General features: G+C 45.1%; 1 protein-coding gene and 1 long non-coding RNA gene across 6 annotated transcripts in view; one reads left to right on the top strand and one right to left on the bottom strand.

Annotated features, from left to right (window-relative positions):
• Positions 1–19008, bottom strand: part of RB1CC1 (RB1 inducible coiled-coil 1) — a 60393-nt gene extending 41385 nt beyond the window's left edge. For 3 of the 5 annotated variants that reach the window (XM_027128112.1, XM_027128113.1, XM_027128116.1), the window contains exons 1-2: positions 18817–19008; positions 291–410 (exon numbers count right to left, since the gene is read on the bottom strand). In XM_027128112.1, the coding sequence (XP_026983913.1) occupies positions 291–410; positions 18817–18875 (179 nt within the window). In that variant the 5' untranslated portion in view covers positions 18876–19008. Of the gene's footprint in view, positions 1–290; positions 411–1358; positions 1473–18816 lie in introns of all 5 variants that reach the window. The other 2 variants (XM_027128114.1, XM_027128115.1) reach the window with 2 other exon arrangements.
• A 2715-nt stretch (positions 19009–21723) lies between these two features.
• Positions 21724–23091, top strand: LOC113631552 (uncharacterized). The gene is made up of 2 exons (XR_003437423.1): positions 21724–22776; positions 23019–23091. It is a non-coding gene; the product is annotated as an uncharacterized LOC113631552 (long non-coding RNA).
• Positions 23092–24712: the final 1621 nt, after the last annotated feature.

Genomic DNA, 24712 nt, shown 5'->3' with positions numbered 1-24712 from the left:
CAACTAGCTATGAAAACTTACTTCTATTCGACTGCTTTGGTTTGAAATCAGTATGTTTACTCTGAAAAACACAGTCACGCAAACAGAACAAAGCACAACTTAACAAATTTATCATTAGCGCTTTAGAGGAAGATGACAACTGTATACGTAATATGCTGAGGATAAAAAAGTGAAGACTTGCCATACTGCTACTCTTATTTAATAAAGGAATAGTATTCTCAAAATCAAATCTTTAACTTTTTACATGTACAAAATGCAAAACTGATGAGAATCAATGAAACCCAGCTCACGTTTGCACTGTAAGTTCAGTGTCAAATGTCAGGGTGGTTCCAGTGTTCACCAGAAATACATACAACTTCATGATGATTTCTCTGGATTCTGTGAGCTTATACCTCACTCTGATACGATTACTGAAAGAAACAGACAAGAAAAGTGGTCAATTTACAAACGCAAGTACAAAGACAATTATGCTCACATAAGACAGAGCACAGTTATACTACATAAGCAACAAAAAAACGGAATAGGTTTTGATGTCTAGAACGGCTAACTGGACAATTCAGTAAACTTGTTGCTTAAAAAACAAAAATGAACAGTAATGAGGCTAATGAGAAGCGTAACTTCTATCATAAAGAAAAATAATTTGTTCTGAGGAAGAAAGAAGACAGTAGTTAGAACAGTTTGGTGTATATTTCACACTGTTCTCATGGACCACCCTATATTAAGAAGAAAAACAAAAATTAAAAATTTGGTCCAACATCATCCTAACTCCAAAAGTTCTTCCCCTGCTTCTACCTTGTAACAATGAAAAAGTCTTAAGGTTAAACTTACTAACAGCAAACAAGAAGAGCCACCACTTGCAATAGGAGGGAAAGAGTCAGTCCCTATTCCTTCCACCAGGTGCCTCTTACTCTGAGTTCCACCTCCACGCTGAGTTAGAAACACTTCACGAAAGAAACTCTGGCCCTTACAGTTCATCACTTTGTGGAACAGCAGAAAGTGCACAGGTCGGGAAATCAGAATATTTAAAACAACCCTGCCATCACCTAGTTGTCCAAGTCAAAACCCCATATATATAATAAAGCTTCCTCATCTATAAATAAAAGGGACAGATGTCAAGAGCTAGCGTTTTATTTTTAACAACTGGAGGTAAAAATCCCCAATATCAATGTAAGTGATGAAAGATGACAAATACATTTCCAGAAACTAGTAGTTATCTTTCTTTATGCTCTCTCCACATGAACTTAGAGCAGATGAGGGAAGAAAAAAGCAAATAAGGCTTTAAAATTAATGTTTCCAAAATCGCTATTTTAAATGCATTAGATCAAAACTCCGTTATAAAGGCAGGAACTGTGACTTACCGTCAGGCACTGTGAAAAGGATTACCACTTTCTTAAAAAGCAGATTAAAAGTGGCTTATGTTTGCTTTGCTTGATATTGGCAACTGAATGGCATTACTGGTTAAACTCAGTGAACTGGAAAAGAAAAATTTCTGATTATAGAGAGAAATAATTCAATGTGACTACAAAAAACGGTTAAGTGCTCTTCCTTTTAACATTACCTTCTGAAAGAGTAATCTCTACTCAGCTTCTCTTCCTACCTGCACATTCACTGAACCACAAGCATATGACCTTGACCTACACCACTGCATTAAAAAGACACCAAACAGAAGTCCCCAAAGAACTCCCCGACACTGTCAAAGTGTACAGCCATTTTTCAGTCCTTAAAATATAACGGCCCCACTACTTGCATGCTTAACTGTTTCAGTTTCTTCTTTTGTAAGACAGGAATAAAATGGTGCCCGTAGCACTGGGCCTCTGAGGCAGCGCCTCGGCTTCCCCAAGTCCCCTTGCACGTGGGCGGAGCCTGTGATCTGCTTTAACCACTGAGATTCGGCCAAGGTGATGGGGTGTCACTTACATGACGGCTACTCAGGACCATGACCTCCCTCCTGCCAGCTTCCATGGAATGCGCTGTCATAGGGAGAGGCCCACGTGGCAAGAAACCGAAGCCAACAGCCAGAAAGAAGCTGAGGGCATCAGTCCAACAGCCTGCGAGGAACCACCGGTTCTTGACAACCACAGCGAGCTCTCGGAAGCGGATCATTCCTGCTGAGCCTCAGACAAGACCCCGCCCGGGCTGAAACCTTCACTGGAGTCTTGTGAGAGACCGTGAAGCAGAGGACCCCGCCGAGCCGTGCCCACAAACGTGGAATAATACGTCTGTGCTGTTTTAAACAGCGACGATCGTGGTAGTTGTTCCTCAGCGACAGGTAGCGCGGCAGCCCACCACAGGCCCACAGGACAGCGCTGGGCAGGGCCGCCGCCAGCCTGCCCGGGCCCCTCGTCCTCCTAGGCCACCTCCCTAGCGCTCGGCTGGGACCTCACCGCCCCCCCGGGGCTGCAGAGGCACCACTGCCGACCACCGAACCCAGCCTGAACCACTCCCTGGCCCCAAGTTCTCTACACAACCCCTCTCGAATCCGCTCTGCCACCTGAAACTCTGTTCATTTTTCGCTTCTCTTTGTTGATGGAACCGACATTCACCCACTCTCACGTGCTGCCCTAGATCTTCCGTCTTCCTCACAGATCCATAAACGTCGGTAACGATCCACGTCTGCTTGGTTCTGACGCAACATCTACGCTACCTACCCCTGTTCCTGTGGCAACCCAAGCCCTCGCTGACTCTGGACTTTCTCAACTGGCTCCCCACCTCCTTGACCCCACCCCCACCCCCGCATATACCCTCCCACCGCCCTCAGGGAGGCCATTCTCAACCCGGGTGGTCAGGCGCTTCTGCTCCGGGACACCAACCAGGGTCAGGATGACCTTAACAGCAGCGGCCACCGTTTACCAGTATTTACTATGTCCCAGGCGACTGCTCTAAACGCTTTACTAAATGAAACGTTTTCACTGGATCCTCACAAGAATCCTTTACAGTAGATACTATCATCATCCTCACTTTATAGACAAGGAAACTAAGAATTACGGGCTTCAGTAATGTCACAGGGTAATGAGTGAGGACTCAAACCCAGACAGTCCAATTCCGTCTTCTCGGGTCTCTAACCACAATGATAACACCCAGGAAAACAGCAGACGCTGCGTGGCTTCTTCCTCTCCACCCGCAGCCTCCCCACCGCTTCCCACCCCTCCCCAGCTTGTCACTCCCAGATACCACCCTGCCTACCTTCCTGAACAAAACTAGCCCTTTCAAGTCTCTGAGCCTTCGTGAGGGCTGTTCCCCAGCCTAGAGCCTCCTTCCTTGGTCTGCTGTGATCACCCTCCCCCTGCCCCCCCCCCCGCCCCGCACACACAGTCTTTCACTGAGTCAATCACACAATGCTGCCATTAGCTGTGCTGACTATGTACTCCACGTGCGCTTCTACGCTGCATATATTGTGATGTTTCTTTACAGAGTTCTCTCCTCTACTGAACGGCAAGCTTCTTTAAAGCAAGGACCCTGTATTCCTGGGAACTAGCTCTAAAATACTTTCTCAATAAAATGAATGATTAATCTTACACCAGTAAAGGATTTCATTATGAAGACTGCCAAGAAGTCACATGCGTGGCACTGACCACAGGTTCTTTATCTCCACCAAGGATAAGTAAGGCTGCACTTCACCCACCACCAACACACTCGCCCCACTACCGATTATGGGTGATGCAACTACTCTACAAATGCAACCCCAGCGGCTCAGCCCAACTAAACAGATACCTAACTTACACGAAGAGATATGCTCCCGTTACACTACAGTAGAACCAAATCTTTTAATGAATAAAGGAAAGTGACTAGGAAGCCAACAGACTGAAGTGATAAATAAAGAGCTGATTATCAGGGCATCCCAAGCAGCAGAGCTGGGTCTCTGGGTAGTAATAAGCACGGTCCCCTGCCCACCCCCCTGTGGGGCTTGTAGTGTGAGAGAAAAACATGTGAAAAATCACTGAAAGTTTAAATGAGAATTTCATACCAGAACATTATCCAGACTATCTTGACTTCTCTAAATTACTTGTCCATCACTTAATAATCATCCTTCCACACCATTACAAATACTTCATAAACATCAATATTGATGGCCAAAAAGCATTCCAACCTGTGAATTCACCACAGTCTATTTACTATCTATCTCCAGGTGTTTGCTTTTTAATCTCACAGGTACACATTTGTTCTTATGCTTAGGATCATTCCCATGAAGTCAATCCTAGAAGTAAAACTGCTGGGTCAAAGCATCCAAAATTTCAAGGCTGTTAGGCTTGCTTCTCTTACCAATTTATACTCCTCAGGCAATGCACCCAGTCAGCAAGGTCGCTGTACCCTTGCCATCACACTATTTTCAAATGCTTGCTAATAGTATTTCATTATTTTACATGTAAACCCTGTCTCTGATTATTTGTGAGTTTGACTTTATTCATGCATAGGTTGCCTACTACGTACCATGCACTATGTTAGACGTGGGATGTAACAGTAAATAAGACCAGCACAGTCCCAGAACTTCTGTGAACCTCAATTACCAGAAAAAATGGAAACTCATCTTATCCAGTGAGCTTAAAAATTAAGCAACACGATGCATATATAAACATCCAACGCAATGCCTAAGACAAGCACTCGAGAAACGCACCCAACATTAGATTCTGTAGATTCTGTACATTCAAGGACTGAGCATTGAAGATACAGAAACAATGAAAAAAAATGTAACATCTGCCGCCAGGAAAAGTAAGCAGAACGACCATAATCGCAATACTGTCTAAGAAGTATGTAGAGATGATAGGGAAACAGGAAAGGCACTCAGATTGACAAGAAAAGAGTAGCGAGAGGGTGCATCCCTAGGGAAAGGATGCAGACCTGAGCTGTTATCAAGAGAGGAAACTAGAGATAAGCAGGGCATCACATGACTGCAGTCAATGAAGATTTCATGGATAAAAGGGCAAATTAGTTAAAAAATGTCAGCGAATGCACAAACTTTATCTTACAGGTGAAGAGGAGCCATCTTGTTTCATGACAGATTATACAGCTGAAGTATGTGACTAAAACAGAAGTATAACAACACTGGTGGTGCAGATGATTCATTCATTCACTCACTCACTCATTCACTCATTCATTCATCCAAATCCACCCAATGCCTATGAACTTAGGCGCCAGGACTGGGAATTCTGTGAACAGATGTGGTCTTTGCCCTGATGGAGTCCACCATCTTGAGGGAGAAGAAGGCATCAAACAAGAAGAAAGCAAACATGATGTAAGTTGTGATGATTACAATGAACGAAGAGTGGGCAGGAAGGAGGACCTACTTTAGGTTGGGGTGACGGCAGCAGGCCTCTGTGTGGGTCCATTTAGACAGGGTCGCAGGGGGTGAGAGGAAGCCCGTCCTGGGAAGGTGGGGAAAGCACTACAGGAAGACACAGCACTTCTCTGAGACTAAACATAAAGTCTTTATAATAATCACTATATTATTCTAAGTTTTCTTTCTTTGTTTCCTTTTCAATATTATTTACCTTTTTTGTTTTGATATAGTTTCACACATAAGAAAAAAGGTAGCAAAAATAGTACAAAAAACTCCCTTCTGCCCTTTGCCCAGATTCACCCACTGTGCTCCACTGCTTTACCATTTGGACCAGTTCATTCCGCGTGCGGTTTTCCTTCTTTCTTCCTCTCTCTCTTTAGATACATACAAATATTAGATACATTTTTTCTGAACTATGAGAGTAATATGAAGACAGGATAGAATGTCTCTTTATCCATAAATATTTCAGAATGTGTATTTCCTAACAGCAAGGATTTTCTTGTACATAATCAAAGTACATTTATCAAATCACTGATCACTACTGTTTATCTAATCCACAGACAATATTCAAACTACTGCCCCAATAACATTCTTTAAAGTTTTTTTCTCCCAATACAGGATCCAACTCAGGACCATGTGCGGCATTTAGCTGTAAAATCTATTTAATCTCCTTCAATCTGGAACACTCCATCTTTCCTTTTCCTTTTCACGACCTCACTCTCAGTCCATCAGGAGCATCAGAGATTAGCGACCGACCTCAGTGTCGCCGCCCTCCTCCACAACACCTGCAGCAAATGAGAGAAACTGACAAGCCGCAGCAGCTCCTGTGTCCTTCAAACAAACACCAGTCTTCTTTGGGCGCCCGCCCAAAGCCGCAGCTCAACCTGTGACCCGCAGTCATTCACAACACCGACAAAAACCTGAACAAAACTTATCTGAGGCTGAGTCTGTCTGCACACCTGATGAACAAGGTACCAATTTCAAGGACAGTGCTGATGTCAGTGGCTCTAGAACTCAGCAGAACTCCACTCCACTGTATCGGCACACTTGACCCCATCACTGCGCATTCAGCTCATTTCAACAGCTCCGAAGCCCACCCACCCCGATAGGATGTCCCATGTTTTCATCCCCTGACTATGGTTTACAGCCATCAAACCGGCAGCGTGAACCAGAGCCCCCTTCCAAATCTTCACTCCGCACTCTCACCGTCAGCCCGCACCAAGGGCCGCCCCTGAACAGTGTGCAGAAAACCCAGCTGGCGAGGCCAGTCATCATTCCCGGGGTCCACAGCACTGAGGGTCTGCGGCACCTGAAATCATCATTGCTGGTGCTTACGGGGGGTGCACCATATGCGGTCATCATGCTCAGCATCACTTCACTCACTTTTCACAACATGTAAGATACCTATAGTATTACCGTCCCCCTCTGCAGATGAACAAAAAGACTCAGAGTTTCCTCAACTTGCCGAAGGCAGAAACTTAGTAAATACACGTTCCAGGGCCTTGAACCCAGGTCAATGAATAACATTCATTCAATAAAAATTCACCTGAGACTCTAGTACATCCTAGGCATTTTCTTGGCTTTGGGAATAAAGAGAAAACAATATAATAAAATTGCCTTCTCTCATAAAGCTTACATCTTAGTGGGCAACATGAAAATTTTATATCTAAACACAAACTCCATGATATCTACTTTCAGAAAGAACAGCGAAAGAAGAAGAAAAAAAAGCACATTATTTTTAAGTAAAAGCAATTCCAACATCTACGCTAGCTCTTTTCTGTTTTATTCCTTCAACTGTGCGTACAGCTGGGAAACACGGCATCAGTCCCAATCCCCAGAGGAAATGGGGAATGAAGATGTGTGTCTGGCCTCCAGGAGCAGCCAGAGACTACAGGCCAGCCACGGGACGCTAGGTGATGAAGCCTCAGTTACAACTCTGCCCAACGACTCGGGTAAGCCCCAGGGCGCCATACTCTGTGCTGCGGCAGAGAGGGCAGCACGGAGCCTCCCTCGACCCCGTGGTGGGCACCACCAGAGCTCAGCGCCTGGAACCCTTCCAGACTCCCCTCCGTGCGGATCTGCCTCTGTCTGCTTTTCATCTTAATGTGTATCCTTTCGCTATAATAGAACTGTAATCATAAGCACAGCACTTTCCTGAATTCTGTGAGCCTGGGGAACGCCAGACTTTGCAGTCAGCTGGTCCGAAGTGAGGGTGGTCCTGGGCACCACCAAACCTGTGGCTGGTATCCCAAGTGAGAGCGGTCTTGTGAGGACCACTCCATCTAAGTCCAGATTCGACTAAACCACCGCACAGGGCTTCCCTGGTGGTGCAGTGGTTAAGAATCCGCCTGCCAATGCAGGGGACACGGGTTCCAGCCCTGGTCTGGGAAGATCCCATATGCCGCGGAGCAGCTAAACACGTGCGCCACAGCTACTGAAGCCAATGCACCTAGAGCCCGTGCTCCGCAACAAGAGAAGCCACCGCAGTGAGAAGCCCGCGCACCGCCAAGGAAGAGCAGCCCCCGCTCGCCGCAACTAGAGAAAGCCGGTGGGCAGCAACGAAGACCCAGCGAAGACAAAAAATAAATACATTAATTAATTAACTAAAAAAAAAAATCTATATAATACGATTCCTCTTTTTGGATGATAACAGCATTTTGGTTATAAAATAATAGTTGTAAAAAATAATTAGTTCTAAAAAAATTCATGTGTAAAATGATATTTGAAATGTTCTATAATAGTCTAGCAAAAGCAAATTTAAGAAGGAAGAGAGGGAGGGAGGGGAGAGTTTAGCTAGACAGGGGGATAGATAAGATTGGCAAAATACTGGTAATCATTAAAGACATTCAGCATTCATATATTATAGGTGGGAATCTACTATAAATAATTATGACCTTCCTGAAAAGCAACCGGTGTTCCTGGGATAGGTAAGTAAAACTTTAATAAACACACACCTCTCTCATCTCAAAAGCAGAGATAATATCTTCCTTGCAGAGCTATGGGGGGCATATCTGTTCTTCAAAATTTACAAGATCAAAGTAGTGAGACAAGGGGAAGTGAGGGGTGAAGGGGTGAAGCAAGATTGGCCATGAGATAACTACTGAACAAAATGACACTTACATATGCCTGTGCAAGGGTTACACGCACACCAGAAATTATGAACCTGATCTCCCACCGTTCATGCTGGACAAAAACTTAATTCCTCCCACACCTTTTGGTCATCCTTTCTCATGTTGATGGATACAAGTCACTGAAACACTTTTGGAGCAGCCTTTCACTGTGGTAAGACAGAGCTAAGACATTTTCTTTTCCATAATTTCTCCAAGGCAGTCTTCATCCCACTTTCAAGTAAGTCTGGACCCAGCATCTCCTATCAGCTCTCAGCATATCATATTCGCAGCCAATCCATGAAAATGAGCAAAATATACAAATAATGCCTGTACAGAGGGACTCTGTGGCCACTGTGGCCACGGAAAGGCATAAATATTATGCTTCACTACCTAAAAGGAACAGTAACAACTGCCAGTGAAATGAAAATCCTAGCTTCCTACAAGTGAGCATAAATATACAGAAACACACAGACCAAACCTGCATTGTGCACCAACGCCTGACCCATATACAGCATAAAGGCCAGTCCAGGCTTTCTTATTCTCAAACTGCAGACAGGAAAAATGAAATTACTGCTGAGCTAAGAGGTCCCCAAACCTGTCACTGCCCTGAGAGGAAAGACGCCCTGGAGACACCCACAGTACCGACCTACTCCAGGGAGGTTCTATAAGGTAAATTTTGTGTACATGGAAACAGACAAAATTGAGTCTCTGTCCTGAAGGGTATACCATCTTGCAGGGGTAACAAGCAAGATGTAACTAACAATTCAAAGAGCCAGATGTGAAATAAACAGTAAACGAGAAAGATGTCCCCTGACTCTCACACAAGCACGCTGTCCCAGTCCAAGCCAAGGCATATCACAGAGACCCCTGCTTTTCCACCACTTGCATTTCCTCATAAAGTTGCCTGATCTCAAGTTCTCTCTCCTTTACCTTAGCTCCTGTAAGACTAAAGTCCTTTAAAACAATCTATTTCTATCTTGATCTGTAACTTCAACCTTGTATGACTAATTTTTAGGTGGTCATGTCACGGCTTCACAGCAAGCTAAGTTTGTTTGGTAGAGGAAAGATTTTATTTCTACATTTAATTTTATTTTTTTCATAATCTGCAGACTGGACACAATAATAAGGGAATGGAAATAGGAATCTGTATGTGAGCAAAATAAAAGCTCTGGTCAGATTCTAACTGAAAAGTATGGGTTATAAAATTAAATGTTCTAAAAGGGTAACAGAATGAACAAAATATATTTACTCATGCTAATATTTTAAATTATTTTAAAAGAAATGTCATAAGACCTATATAAAGACCAATTTTGTTTAATCTAAATCAAAGTTATAAAATTTTACTGAGTTACATCTTCTCCAGCCAATCCATGAGCCACATGGCTTCACTGTCAAGTAAACAGAGTTAAAAACAAAAAAAAACCCAATGTCCTCATCAGTACACATCCATCTGAATTTCTATTTCTTAACCTGTAAAGTAGGGATATTAGCAATACCTGCCTCATACTGCTTTTGTAGAAAACAAATAATATAATGCCCACAAAAGAGCATATTCAGCACACTGCCAACTCCACAGTAAATACTCCAAAATGCTGCCTAGGGACAGGAAATATCTTGTGACATAACACAAAGTACTCAAGATTATCTGTTGAATGAATAGGTCCTCACGAACAAAAATTCCACTACTAGCAAAGCAGAGTTCAAATAGTAACTGAGAGAGATCACATCCAAGTAGCTAATTTTTGGTAGTTTCTTTAGCAGCCAACATATTCCAAGGTTCCTTAATAAAAACACAGAACAGTAATAATCACCTCTACCTTAAACATATCCTTCTCTTTATTAACTACCCCTCCTACCCACCTCTTTGTTTTTACCAGTGGTGATCAGTTTGGTTTAACATGTCTTATGCGAAGAAGTACTCCCTGACACAGACCTAACAGCCCCAAGTCTGTGCGCCCCTCTGTCCATTTTACTCCCAGGAAGCGATCTAACTCAGCACTGCTACTGCACACCTGGGCCAACAGCCTAGCTCAGCTCCTTCTACCTGCAGCAGTCATGTCAAAGCCATCCTGGAGGACATCACCAACTATGCAATCTTAGTCTCACTTTAATGTCACTGTACTTCTCCCCAAACTAAAAACGCCTGATAACATCTACGCAATCATCTAAGTTCCTTGGACTAACATTCCAGCATCGCCTTTCTACAGCTCACTACATGAAGCTGCACACCGTTTCCGCTGACCTCCTGAACAGGGAGGAATAAGCTTCACCTTTTGTGCCCTGGCTCCCATCATTTCATTGCCTCCATTTTTAAGCAAAAAGGTCAAAGACATCCTTCCTTACATGCAATTAATTATAAAGTACCAGCACAGAAGCCAACTGCTGCTGAAGGAATTACGAACTAACTTTATGTGCCTCATATAAAATATAAGCTTAGTTCCTAATGTAACATTACTTTCCACCCGTCAAGATTTTCTAAAATTTGCCATGTCTTTTTATATAAACTTTTTCTCAATTTCTACAAAATGAAATCATACTCAGTATTACACAAGTTAACACAACGCAATTCTAAATTAAAACCAAAGGGTCAGGGGCTTCCCTGGTGGCGCAGTGGCTAAGAATCTGCCTGCCAATGCAGGGGACACGGGTTCAATCCCTGGTCCGGGAAGATCCCACATGCCGCGGAGCAACTAAGCCCGTGCGCCACAACTACTGAGCCTGCGGGCTATAGCCCGCGAGCCACAACTACTGAACCCACGTGCCACAACTACTGAGCCCATGTGCCACAACTACTGAAGCCCGCGCACCTACAGCCCGTGCTCCACAACAAGAAGCCACCGCAGTAGAAGCCCGCACACCGCAACGAAGAGTAGCCCTCGCTCGCCGCAACTAGAGAAAGTCCACACGCAGCAACGAAGACCCAATGCAGCCAAAAATAAAAATAAATTTTTTTAAAAAAGAAAGAAAATAAGCCAATATTAGATTTAAAAAAAAATCAAATGATTAGTAACTCAACCACTGACACAAAATTTTCTTGAAATTATGTGGCCCTTTGCATAAACACTGTCTTTAGTTTGTCGGTTGAGAATACAACTTACCAGCCTGCTGTACATATATTGAGACACTGTAGGAAAGAACATTGATCAAAACACATCAGACATACTATAACAGCAATTAAAACTAGGATTCTGGTCCATTAATAGATAACACATGGAACAGAAGAGATTCAAACGTATCTTTAAACACATACACACACATACACAATAGGAGAAATCCAAATTGAGAGAAAGTAAAAACTGTTCAAACAAAGTATTATACTAAATGGCTATCCACAGCATGCAGAAAAACAAAGTCTATTTAAATACCATTTTTACACTTCAGATTACTATTAATGATTAATGAATAAAACTGCTGACAAGGTAACAGTGAGCACACTGGCACAGTTCTGACAAGAATATAAATTGGTATACCTTTTAAGGAGATTTCATCTGGCAATATGCACCAAAATTTAAAATGTGCGAACCAGAAATTCCACTTCTTGAAAGGTATCGGAAGCAGATAACCAGGCAAGTGTACAAAGGTATATATTCAATGATTTCCATTACAGCGTTATTAACAATGAAACATCAGAACAATGACTGTCATAGGTGCCGGTCAAATAAACTACAGTTCAACTATATAATGTGACATTACTCAGACATTTTAAAATGTTCATTAGATCTAGACCCATCGATTAATGATATATTTATCATTTAGTTACAGAAGGCAAGTTACAGAATATATCATGTGATTCTGTTTGTGGATTTTATTTTTATTTTATTAACTAATACTGAGGGGTATATACGCAGACACAAGCATTAAAAAAGTTTGGAACATGGGCTTCCCTGGTGGCGCAGTGGTTGAGAGTCCGCCTGCTGATGCAGGGGACACAGGTTCGTGCCCCAGTCCGGGAGGATCCCACATGCCGCGGAGCGGCTGGGCCCGTGAGCCATGGCCGCTGAGCCTGTTCATCCGGAGCCTGTGCTCCGCAATGGGAGAGGCCACAACAGTGAGAGGCCTGCGTACCACAAAAAAAAAAAAAAAAAAAAAAGTTTGGAACAACTTAACATCAATGTTTTTAACAAAGGCTATCTCTGGATGCAGGACTTTCACGCTCTCTGGTGTCTTTAAAATCACATTTATAATCTGAGGTTAAAAATACTTGCTTCCATTTCGAAAAAGAAAAAAAGACAACACTCTACACGTTCCAAAGAAATAAAGGACCTGAAGATACTGCCCTATAAGAGCTGGTCCAGCTAAGAGACAAGACAACCCTCCCCACCTGCTGGTCCCAGGCTGGCCCCCAATCGGGGCCCCAGGGGGACTCACCCCGCTTACTTTGCACACTTCCCTAGATGGCCATTCAAGTTTCATTCACTGTCTTGATGTGCACATAAGAGGGAGAAGAGAACTGTGAAAAGAACGTGAGATCACGAGTCAGAAGACCTACATGCAAGTCCCGCCCCCACTACCGACTGTGTGATGCCGATGGACCTCAACTAACTTGAATTGTTCTGATACAAAAAGGAAGGAGACCCCCCAACTCACAGGTTGTGAGAATGCAGAGAAGAATCCACACATACACAGGAGGGTTATGCAAACCGAGTGCAAGACAGTTAACTCTCCCAGACCTCTGTCCTCAGCTCAGGACCAGCGCCTGGCCGCTGCTGTCTCCAGTCAGAAACCACACTGTTCCTCAAACTCAACACGTCTACATTTCAACTCAGGGCTTTTCCTTTAAAGCTATTCCCTAAGTTCTTTTGCGAACAAAACGATGGTTCTCCTGCTACCCAAGACTTCAGTTATTTCTGTCTAAATCCTATCCCTCTTCCCCTTTATAATCGAACCCCTCATTCTCCAACGACATAACCCTTCTTTCAGTGCCTGGAAGCTCTCCTCAACCGGCTCCAGCCCTTCCTGAACACGCCCTCCACTTACAACACTGCGGGCAACGCCGCCTCGCCCCTCCACCCTGGAGCCTCACTGTTGCCAAAGCAGCTGGCACACCAGCGGCCCACCGTGCCCTGCCGTCTGTGACCTGGGTGCAGGACCCGGTTGTGTACACAGACAGTCTCCCTGAACTTCATCTTCTGCCTGCGCCGTCAAACGTGTGAAGCCACAGCTCTGGCCTAAAGCTAGATTCGCAGGAAAACGGCAAGAGCCACCTGAGTAGCAGCTCTCCCACGCTCAGTGCGCCTCTTCACACCAGTTTATGAACTGATATCATACCTTCTGCAGAGTGTATGAGAGGGACAGCAATAATGCATTTCAGATTATGGTGTAAGGAATATAATAAAAGCTCCTAAAATGGTGCCAATTGTAATTTTAAGTAATCTTCAACATTCTAGGACTTCATAATCAACCCCAGTTTGTCTTTCTTAAAAGTCTCTCCAGCTACTCTCCTACACGAAACCCACACTCTCACTTTATCTATACATAGTCTTACCAGATAAAATAACTCGCCCCCATTTCGTCTCATCTGAACTTTATTCATCCAACTGTGATCAAAAGCCCTTCTGGGTACTTCCCTGGTGGTCCCGTGGTAAAAAAAAAAAAAATCCACCTTGCAATGCAGAGGACGCGGGTTCGATCCCTGGTAACAAAGATCCCACATGCCGCGGGGCAACTAAGCCCACTGTGTCACAACCACTGAGCCCGCGTGCCGCAAACTACAGAGCCCACGTGCCACAACCAGCGAGAGAAAATCTGCAGGCCGCAACTAGAGAGAAGCCCGTGCACTGCAACTAAGACCTGAGGCAGCCAAAAATAAATAAAATAAATAATTTTTTTTAAAAAGCCCTTCTGGGAAGTCTTCCCTAGTCACAGGTGGCCCACAGTCTTCCCTTCCCTGCCTTGAACTAACAGAGCTCTTCACTAACTATCAAGTGGTGTGAATTATCTTATTGGTGGGGGGGATAATCTCACATCATGAAAGGACATCTGTTTCTTCTGGATCCTCCTGGGATAAAGTCAGCTATAAATGAGGGGGAAAGGAGAGACATATTTTTAAAAATACTGATTCCGCTGCATTTATTCCCAGACATACAGGTGTTACAATTGTACTTTCATGCCCATAAAAACAAGAAAGCATCTCTCATACTCACAAAAGACAGTGTCTATCATTTATCATTGGAGATTAATTTGTAATTTCCTCTTTGAGAGATTACCACCACCATGATCAGGTCAGTCACTCCAACTTACTGTCAACCGGTCTAATCCATTCAAAACTCAGAATCAGCTTCCCTACTTGGGGAGACCAAGGGGAAAGCCCCAGACAACAACTCTGCCCCCCAAAACTGAACAAAGCCAGTCATTATTCACCCTACTTTTATCGAACACCCGACATAAGCCAGACACTATGCCAGGTGCTGGGAGTACAAAGACCCTCAAGTTGCTTTCAAGTCTAGCAGAACACAGGAAATGTGGATGACGCTGGACAAGGTGGACCAAAAGCTTCATAAAGAACAAGGATTAGGAAAACTGATCTGCAATTCTGCAAACTGTAATTCAGCAGGTGGACCTCAGTGAGGGCCACGGGTGCTACACCAATGAAACTAGTTATGTTCACCACAAATGGAGCTGTCCGGGTTACCCAGGGACTGCAAACTGGGCTTCAACCTCTCCAGATCAGATTTATTCCCATCTGATCCTCCTCTTTCTCTGCCAAGAAGAAAAGAAAAGGAGAAAAAGAAGGAAAGAAGAGTAGGTCAGCCATCTTCCTTACACTCCCCGAAAGAGAACCTTTCCATAAAGGCCCAGGGCATCCTAAATGAATGCCTTGCCTGCAACTAGACGGGCCACCTGACTGAAGGGCAGCACGACAGACAAGAACGGAGGCAAGAGGAATACTCTCAGCAGTGTGGAGTAGGTGCTTCGGGTTTTTCCTACGTGTGCAGGAAGTACATGTCTACGTGTGGACAGTTTGGTTTCTCAAAAATGAGATAACATCGTGCATACGTGCAATTTGTTTGAGTTGAATAATATAATATCACGGGAATCTTTCCATATCAGTACATATAAATGTATTACACACCGTGATGTCCTGACACTCATAAAAACTGCATAAAACACATGACTTAAAGATAATTTGGAATTGGAAATATTACTAAATACACAGTCTAAAAAATTACTCCCAATAGAGAGTATCATTCGATTTCATCCTTAATACATTTAAAAATTTTTCATGTGTCATTTGATAGATTCTCAGAATAACCATTAAAATGAATTTAAGTCAGTCTGCTACAAAATAGCTCTCCGGCCTCCAAATATCAACCATGGAAGCCACAACCGTTTTTTCAGTATTAGTGTCATCGTGATGATGCTAAATCCAGGGCTGTGCATGGTACAATTTTGAAATATCAATATCGACTTATGACACCTTCTTTAAATATGAATTGTTTTTTTTAACTCTAAAGTCTCACACAATAGTATCTACAGCAAAATTTTCTAGTTCTATGCTTCAATTTATAATAGATCCTAAGAGTAAAGAAATGGAACCAAAACTATCTTTTACAGCAAATGTTGAATTAGTTTCATTCTATTAAACCAGGACTATATGTAAATATACAGCAATATCAAAAAAGGATGTGCACATCTGGAATTTGCAGTATAATGGCTAAAACAGCCATGGAAATATGAACAGGTACTGTACTGATGCGACTAACATTTCGATATTCTGCTGGTTACTAACCAGTTATGTGAGGCACATGAAGGAAAACATGATGCAAATAGTCCTGAACCAGCAACCAAAGGAGGGGGAGTCACCATTATTTCGTCTCAGCGTAATTACAAGCCAATAAAATATGAGATTTCGACAGAGAGCAAAATTGGGGGAGGGGGGCGGTTGCGGGGAGACACTGCGTAACCCTCTGGGTCCCCACTGGACGGCTGTGAAAGCAGACGCTAACCGACGGAGGAAGGGACCCTTGCAGCGCTCCAGCCCCATACCTGCAGAGAGATTTAACCGAACAGCAACTTCACCGAGCCATGGAAGAAAGGCCCCCCCTCCCAGGGCCCTGCACAAGGGGTCCAGGTTACAGACAAATTAGCTTTACTAGGTCCCCAATATGGAAGAATCAGAGTCATGTAATAATGAGAATATGCATCCTTTTCATCACTACATAGAGACGGCAAGTACTCCACAGTCTGCTCCCCCAGCACAGTGTCTGCTTCAGCATCTCGGAGCAGTCTGCGTTTGCAATTTATCTTCCTGAAAACTTCCGGTGTTTCACCATTTCCTACAACCTTGTATACAAAGCTTACATATAAAGTTCCTTTTGTTCACTGCTCGTGTTGCTGGAGCTAAAACTGGGTCCTGTTGGGGTTTAACATTTCACGAGCAAAGGAATGACTCTCAGCCCAAGCTGCTTCCCAGCTCTGCCAGGTTTACTGAACAAACCTCTGTGCCTTTGCACGTGGGGCTTAGAGTACGCTACCTTCCTTACTCAGAGCCCCGAAACCTGAGTATCTGTGGAGCCTCTGCTACCACCACACGCTCCTACTGGGCTCCCCTCGCTCGCCTCGCCCACCTCAGCAACCTTCTCCCCTTCCCTCGTATATGCCAAGGTCCTCAGAGCCTTTGCATTTACAATTCCTTCTTTCCCCAGACAGTCACACAGTCAGCTTCCTCACTTCTCTTGGGTCTTTCCTTCAGATTTCCAATTAATGCTTAAATAGTAATTAAGTGTATACAGGACTTCAATTTTCTTTCGTTATAAAAGGCAAAAACAATATCAAACACATTCCTGTATTCCTTGCAGTAACTGGTTCAACGGTCTGCCTTGGTAAGGAAATACTAACCATCTAAATGAGTGTGCGTGGAAAGGGACTGCTAGATTTTTACCTGAGTTGCCTGAACCAGTATTTTCTGAACACAGAAAGCTTAACTGGGGTTACAGAACAGCATTACCTGAATGAGAAAATTTCACTACCCACTACTTTTTTTGAAGAGTTATATACAGCTGAAAAGTAAAGCATAGGGCAGGTGTTCAAACATTTGCTTGAATGCATGACAATTAAAGATAGTCTCAAAATCAGAGGCTAAATAAAAGCTCCTCAAGCTTACATAATAAAAATTTTAAGTTCAAAAGTGTGGCTTTTCAAAAACAAAGGTCTTGGGCCCTCTGTCCCTTCTGACTTAATGAATTTCATCTGCTAGGAGTCAAATCTGCCATGTGTTCTGACCTTGTGCTTGTTGGCAAGGGCCAGAAAAACACTGTCCTCAGAGACGAGTTTCGCCTCCTCGCCTTCCCTGTCATCCAACATCACCATATAAGAATCAGGCCCCAAACTAATCCTGTGACTAACATAAAAGGTTCCAAACAGACGAAATAAAATTACTTTTTAAAACCGTGGTCTGAGTCCATGTCCGAGGTCCATCAACAGGCATTTGCCAACACAAACGTTTATCAACAGGAAGCATCTCTTTTCTAAAACTCTAGGTTTTAAACACAATATTAAACACGAAAATGTTGCTGAAAAATGTGTTCACCCAGACCATATTCTATTGTTGCAACATTAAAAACAGAAAGGAAAAAGAGATCTTCACCTCGCCATCAAGGGTCTCCTTACGGATCGAGTCAGCCACCTTCCTCAGTGGTCCCTGGCTGCCCCTCATAGTAACGTCAGGATCGGAAGCGCGCTGCTTCTATCAAATACGGACATACAACGGCGAGATTCTTCATCAAACAGGCTGTCTGTCTGCTTAAGCTGAGTACCCTGCTCCTAAGCGGCTCACCTTCCCACCCTCGGGAGAAACCACACAAGCACCACCCACACATGAAAACCTAGAAACTATACAAAACGGCGGTTAGGCCCTGCTCCTGCGGCCCAAATCATTGCTCCCTGCCTGGCGGACGCTCTTCCCCGGCTTCGGGTCTCGCAGCAACGCGCCTCTTTATCAACAGCGGGCACCTGCGCCTGCCCAGGGCCCCGCGGGGCGACTACACTTCAGACGGAGGGAACGCGGGCACGAAACCATCTACAACAAACGCAGCGCACGCGGCAGGCGGTGGGAGGCACGGCGGCGATGACCAGCTGTGAAACCCGCACCCGCGCCTCGTCCCGCGCCCGCCCGCGGGGCGGCGGAGGCTGAGTCATTCCCGGGAGTAACTTTATCCGCATCGTGCCCTCGGGGAAGCCTCGCGCTCCGCGGCGGGACGGAGCCGCGTCTGGGACCCTCGCCCCGTCCGGCCTCCGAGCCTGACACCTCGGGGCCCAGCCCGGCGGCGGCGGCGGCGAGGGTGCGTCCCTGGGCCCCGGCGCTCCCGACGCCGGCGGGAGGCACCGGGAGGCCGGGGCTGCACAGGCCCCCGCGGAGCCGCCCGCCCCCGCTTCCCCCGCCCGGGGACCCGCTCCCTGGGCCGCGCCCGAGGGGCAGGACGCCGCACTCACCGGGAAGCGCCTCCTCCTCCGCCGGCGGCAGCAGCAGGGCCCGCGGCTCCCGGCACCATCTTCCGCCGCCGCCTTGTCTTCGGCGGCTGCTACCAACCGTCCATCGGCGCCGCCAACCGACACAACCGCCGCGGCCGGGGCCGCCGCCTCTGGGCGGCGGGGACGGGCAGGCCCCTCGGCTCTGGGTCGGGGGCCGGGGGAGGGCGGGCCGCGGCCGGTCAGAGCCGAGGGGCCGGGCGACGGGGAGCCGAGGCAGCGCCGGGCTCAGCAGGGCCGCGGACACGGCCGCCGCGGGTTTGTTATTGTCGACTCCGGCCCTTCCTGCGCAGGGCACGCCGGGAAGCGGGCGGGGGAGGGGCGGCGCGGCGGGCGCAGGGCAGCTCTGCGCAGGTCCGGAAGTCGGCGGGCCGCCGGGAAGGGTTGGACCCGGCTCCGCCTGGTGCCGGTGCTGGTGTTGGTGCTTCCCGGCTCGGGGCCCTGGTGTCCTCGCGTGACCCGGGAGACTCCGCTGGGCGGCTCGGGGCGGTGCTGGCCGCTGTCCGGGCGCGACTGCCCCAAGGTGAGCCTGACCTTCTCGCTCCAGCGAGTGGGCCTGCGCTCTCCGACCCACCGAATCCTGGGTTACCCGGGCGGAAGAGCTCGGCCCCCTCGGCCTGTCGCGGCCCCTGGGCTCCCGCCACCGGCCCAGGGGCCGTGAGGGGACGGGGCGCCGGGGAGGGGGGGCTGCGTGTCTCCCCGCCGGGCCTGCAGGCCGCCGGCCAGGGGCCTGGCAAGCCTGAAGGCGCTGGCGGCACAGGCTCAGATCAGGGAAGGGAAAGAAGGCAGTTAAGGCTGGGTCGGTGGGGAGGAGGTCGAAAGCGCCGCGACCACCGCATTTTTCAGCTCGAGCCTGAGCTCTCTAGTGGGTTAGCACGAGCCCCCTAAGGAAAGCAGTGTCGGGGGTCCTGATGCTGTGAAGACGGTGAGTCACGGGCAATGGAGCCGCAGCGCGCAAGTATTCAAGTCTGAGGAGCGGGAGTTGCAGGTAGAGTAAATACGTAAGACTTCTGGGCTTCCTGTTGGGTCCAGGAATCTCTGGTATGAGTAACAGCTTGGAGGTGCTACCGCTGAGTCACTAGAGGGCTTTTGAGTTGCGATTGCGTAAAGAGGCGTGTCAGCACCCTTTTCGAGGGCGCCCAAGCAGAACACACGCTACGGGCAAGCGAAATCTGCGCTCCGTCGTTTGTAATGGTAGGAACTGAAAGAAAACGTCTAACAGCCGGTAAGCATTACGGATTTTCAGTTTCCATCCCGCTGACCCGGTATCTGAAAGTTATGGCTGAGACGGGCTAAGACGTGTTACCACTTGATTCTTAAGTTTACACTCCTGCCGATCCTGGAGAGATCTTGTTTTTGGCGAGCGATTTTTACTTTTTTTTTAAGGGTGGAGTTTTATTACACCACCCCAACAAGGTACTACTGCAGGGAACTGAAAATTAAGAGGCTAAACCGTTGTTATGCCTTGGGGGAAGGTGTGAACTGGCAAGATGAAGAAAGGAACTGATTTTATTAGGCACAGCATGGTAACCAGCATAAAGAAAGTGGTCGGAAGGGATTCAGCCAGAAAATTGGCAAGCGGAGCACAGGATTAGGCCTCTAGAGAAGATATTGGTGCTTGACTTTCCTCTTAGTTATCAGTGACGTTCGGCAGCACAACTTCAATACACCGTAGAGTGTAAAATCAGGACTGGAATATGCCAATGATAATCTATTAAATAAAACGTTTTAAATGTTACTTGCCCGACTTCTTTATTTGGGGGAAAAAAACAAAACAAAACCTAATTCAATCCTCATCTTCCTCTTCTCCAGAGTGTAAATAGTAAGAGTTGATATGCCTCATGTCCTTTCCTAGCGATAAGTGAAAATGTATCAACGTTCGTTTTTCGACATATATCTAGCTATCTAGAGAAAACACTGTTACAGTTTCCTGATGCTGCGTGTGTCCATAATAGTTATCAGTAAGTCACATTTTCCTTCAAACCAAGGATATTGAAAACCCTCTGCACTCTCCCTTAATAAATGAAAACAAGAACAAACAATCCTCATGCAGCGTTCCTTCTCACCCAAGCTTCTTGATAGGAAGTTCTCGATCCACAGTCTCATTTTTGCCAACTGTACTTTTCTTGCTGAAATTGCAGATTAATAAGGACCCCCAAATTATTGTATTAAATGGGCGACGCTGAGACTTAATTTGAACCTTCTAAACCATTTGCCCTGTTACATTTTTAAATCTTTTTTTCTCCCCCTTCCCTTTGTAGTGTCTCCCTCTTGGCTCTTAAATCTGTTCTTTTACTTGGACCTCTTCCAAATTCTCAAGTAATTATAATACGGATGCAAATGATGAAAATATAAGGTGCTGTGGGCGCGGAGATAAGAGACTTGATCTTGTTCTCATCACACTACTTCGTTAATCTGATAAACATTTTAGGTCCTCTGATAGATTTCCCATGATTGCAAAAGACAGGTTCTCTTTCTGAGTCTGTAAGAGAGTAGGAAAAGTCTATTAAACACCCTAAATACTTCAGATCAGATCCAGCCTTTAACACCTCTTTTTCCTCTAAGTCTTAACTTCACTGTCACTTTCTCAGGGAGTCTTCCCTGACATGCCCGTAGTTCCCCTAGATCCTTGTACCTTTCAGCATCTATCTGACCTACTGAAATGTAAGTCCTTTAATGGAGCTGTTTCCCCAAATGCATGCTGTACAGTGCTGAGCGCTCACATTTGTTGACAGTGCCCTACAGTTTTCTTTAGTTGATACCTCAGTTCACCACCCAACTCATCTTTCATTATTTACTCAATCTAAGACCAACCTCATCCTGTCTCTAACCACCTACAACCTTCACTGATTTTGTTTGGTGTTTTACATACAATTTAAGCTTCTTAGCATAAGAATCTCTTAGGTCCCAACCCACCTCTAGGGTATCTCCTGGCACTTGTCACGTTTACACACGCCTGGTATGAGTTTCATCATCCAGGGATGTTCTTCCACTCTTGTTCATCTTTCAGAGGCATCCTTTAAAGCAGAGCTTTGACCTCAACCAGCTGCCAGCTTCTAGACAACATAGCGATCACTCCCCCTTCCACACCTCTGCTTCGTATCACACAACTGTAAATTGTTGGCTCCCCATCTAAATCTGAAACCTCTAAGACAAGGAACTATGAATTACTCATTTTTAAGTTCCTAGAACTTTATAGAGAGCTGGCACTTAGCAATTAATAAAATATTGAATGTAATAAATTATGCAGATATTCAAGTTGAAGGTTGAGTAGGTAAGGTACTGTGGAAAATTTCTGCCCTCAAGTATCTCAAAAACTCGGACAGGGCATCATTCAAAAATCATTGTAGTGGCAAGTTTATGACATTAATCTTTTAACCAAAAATACATCAGGATACTGGGAAGATCACGGTACACAACTTAATTTTGTTCACTCTGCCTGATCGGGGATTTCATTCTCCATTTGTGTCAGATTTTTCTCAGACAATTTCGTGTCATTAGCCTGATTTTTTAGATTATGTTCAAACAGCAGTAACCACGACGGACATGACTTAAAGTATGAATCATAATTTTCCATTTTCAAAAGTTAGCCCCTTTAAAAAGTCTCGGACTTTGTTTTGAAGACCATAGCTGTTTGGTGTGTAAGATATGGTCACGTACAGTACTTGGCGGCTTCTGGCATTATTAAGTTAATCTGTCCAGTGCTATTTACAGACCTTAAAGCTGCCCCGGTCAGCTGCTCTGCTGGTACTCACATGTTATTAATGATGATGAGAGTTAATTTACAAGTGAGGATCTTCAAAGCTAGCGAGGAGCTTTGTGAGCTGTTTCTAATGCGACACCCACAAGAAAATACAGCATCCTGCATTTTCCGACAGATTTAAACCAATAGATTGAGACAAAGCAGTCATTTTTTCACATCGAGTTCCTGTCTTTCATTATTTATTTATTTATTTATTTATTTATTTATTTTGTGTGTGGTACGCGGGCTTCTCACTGTTGTGGCCTCTCCCGTTGCGGAGCACGAGCTCCAGATGCGCAGGCTCAGCGGCCATGGCTCACGGGCCCAGCCGCTCCGCGGCATGTGGGATCCTCCCGGAACGGGGCACGAACCCATGTCCCCTGCATCGGCGGGCGGACTCTTAACCACTGCGCCACCAGGGAAGCCCCCTGTCTTTCATTATTTTGACAAAGAACTTAAAATGTCAAAAAGTAGAACTGGGTTGTCTTAGATCTATTTTAAAAAAAAAAAAAAGCAGAAACTACTGCTTCCTCAAATCATCCATTTGTTTTAGTGAACCCTACCTGCTGCCCATACATGTAAAACTCTTCCCAGTAGGCATCCTTTTTAATATGGTTTATTAAAGAGAGCACTAAACTGGGTGTCTGGAAACCTGGTGTCCATTCCTGCCTCAGCCATCTGTGCTATGTTTGTTTCCCTAGTAGTGAACTCTGCTCGCCATCAAACTGCACTGCTCTTAAAGCCCTAATCCCCACTCCTTTGCAATTTCTCTCTCTTGGTCAGTAATCTCACCTCCGACATCACGAAGAAGTGGAAGCTGTGAGAAAGAACTCCGCTCTCCTGCCAAGTAATCTGCAAACCTATCCATGCCTACTGTTGGTACCCCCTCCAGTCACTCTTCTGTCCCTTCTACTGAAGGGAGTGGTGGGCTCTGGACTCCATCCCACCATCTCATTCAGTCATTCCGTGGGGCCCCTTGGTAAGTGCCAAATTTAGTGTACACGGCAAATGTTTTACAGAATTTAAGTAACATCTTTTGAAATTGGAATTCATCCTTAATTGCCTGTTGTTCCACTTAAAACGAAAATCAAGTAAGAAAGCATTACATCAGCAGTATGATTTAGTAGTTACGTAAGATATCTTTTGATCTCTCAGTTTTATTAAAATTCACTTATTACTTGCTAGACAGTTATTTACACGAAATGTCATGTTGATCTCTTAACAAAAGGTTAATGTTAAAACTCTTAGGCTGGGCTTCCCTAGTGGCGCAGTGGTTGAGAGTCCGCCTGCCGATGCAGGGGACATGGGTTCGTGCCCTGGTCCGGGAATATCCCACATGCCGCGGAGCGGCTGGGCCCGTGAGTCATGGCCGCTGAGCCTGCGCGTCCGGAGCCTGTGCTCTGCAACGGGAGAGGCCACGACAGTGACAGGCCTGCAAACAAAAAAAAAAAAAAAAAAAAAAAAAACTCTTAGGCAGATATAAAAACTATAGAAAAATTGTTTTCCTTTTTGTTTCTGTAATATTTATTTTTTAACTTTAGTTTTGACTGCTTTGATTATATGAATTTTCAATAAAAACTTTGTCTTAAAAAAATTTTTCAGTGTTTCTTTCTGTTTTGGCCATTATTATTATTTCATGATTGTTACTTAAATTAATTTTGTTATATGGAAAAATGGAGTATTAGAAGTTTATCCACTCTTTAATACACTAGATATATACCAGTGACAGGGTCCAAGACTTTTTTAACATGGTCTAAAGGGAATTCTAATGCAGATGATGGCCTTGAGGAACAAAGGACTAAATCTCTACAGCCCCTTGCAGTCCTACAAAATACTCCTTCTCCTTTTAATCCATAGTGCTACCCTTTCTCTCAAAATGAATTCATCAGATAAATACTAATTCATTCACAACTTTCTATATCTTTGTACTGTTGAAGGGATTCATTTGAAATCACTTGTCATTTTCAAATGTGCCCTAATTGTTTTTTGAATTTTACTTTATTTATTTTTTATACAGTAGGTTCTTATTAGTTATCCATTTTATACATATTGGTGTATACATGTCAATCCCAATCCCCCAATTCATCCCAACACCCACCCACCTGCCGCTTTCCCCCC

This window comes from Aethalodelphis obliquidens, unplaced genomic scaffold (assembly GCF_003676395.1).
Source record: "Aethalodelphis obliquidens isolate GAN/ISIS:26980383/991018 unplaced genomic scaffold, ASM367639v1 scaffold33, whole genome shotgun sequence".
Taxonomy (NCBI): Eukaryota; Metazoa; Chordata; class Mammalia; order Artiodactyla; family Delphinidae; genus Aethalodelphis; species Aethalodelphis obliquidens.
The sequence above is the reverse complement of the archived record's forward strand: the minus strand, read 5'-3'. Positions and strand labels throughout refer to the sequence as shown.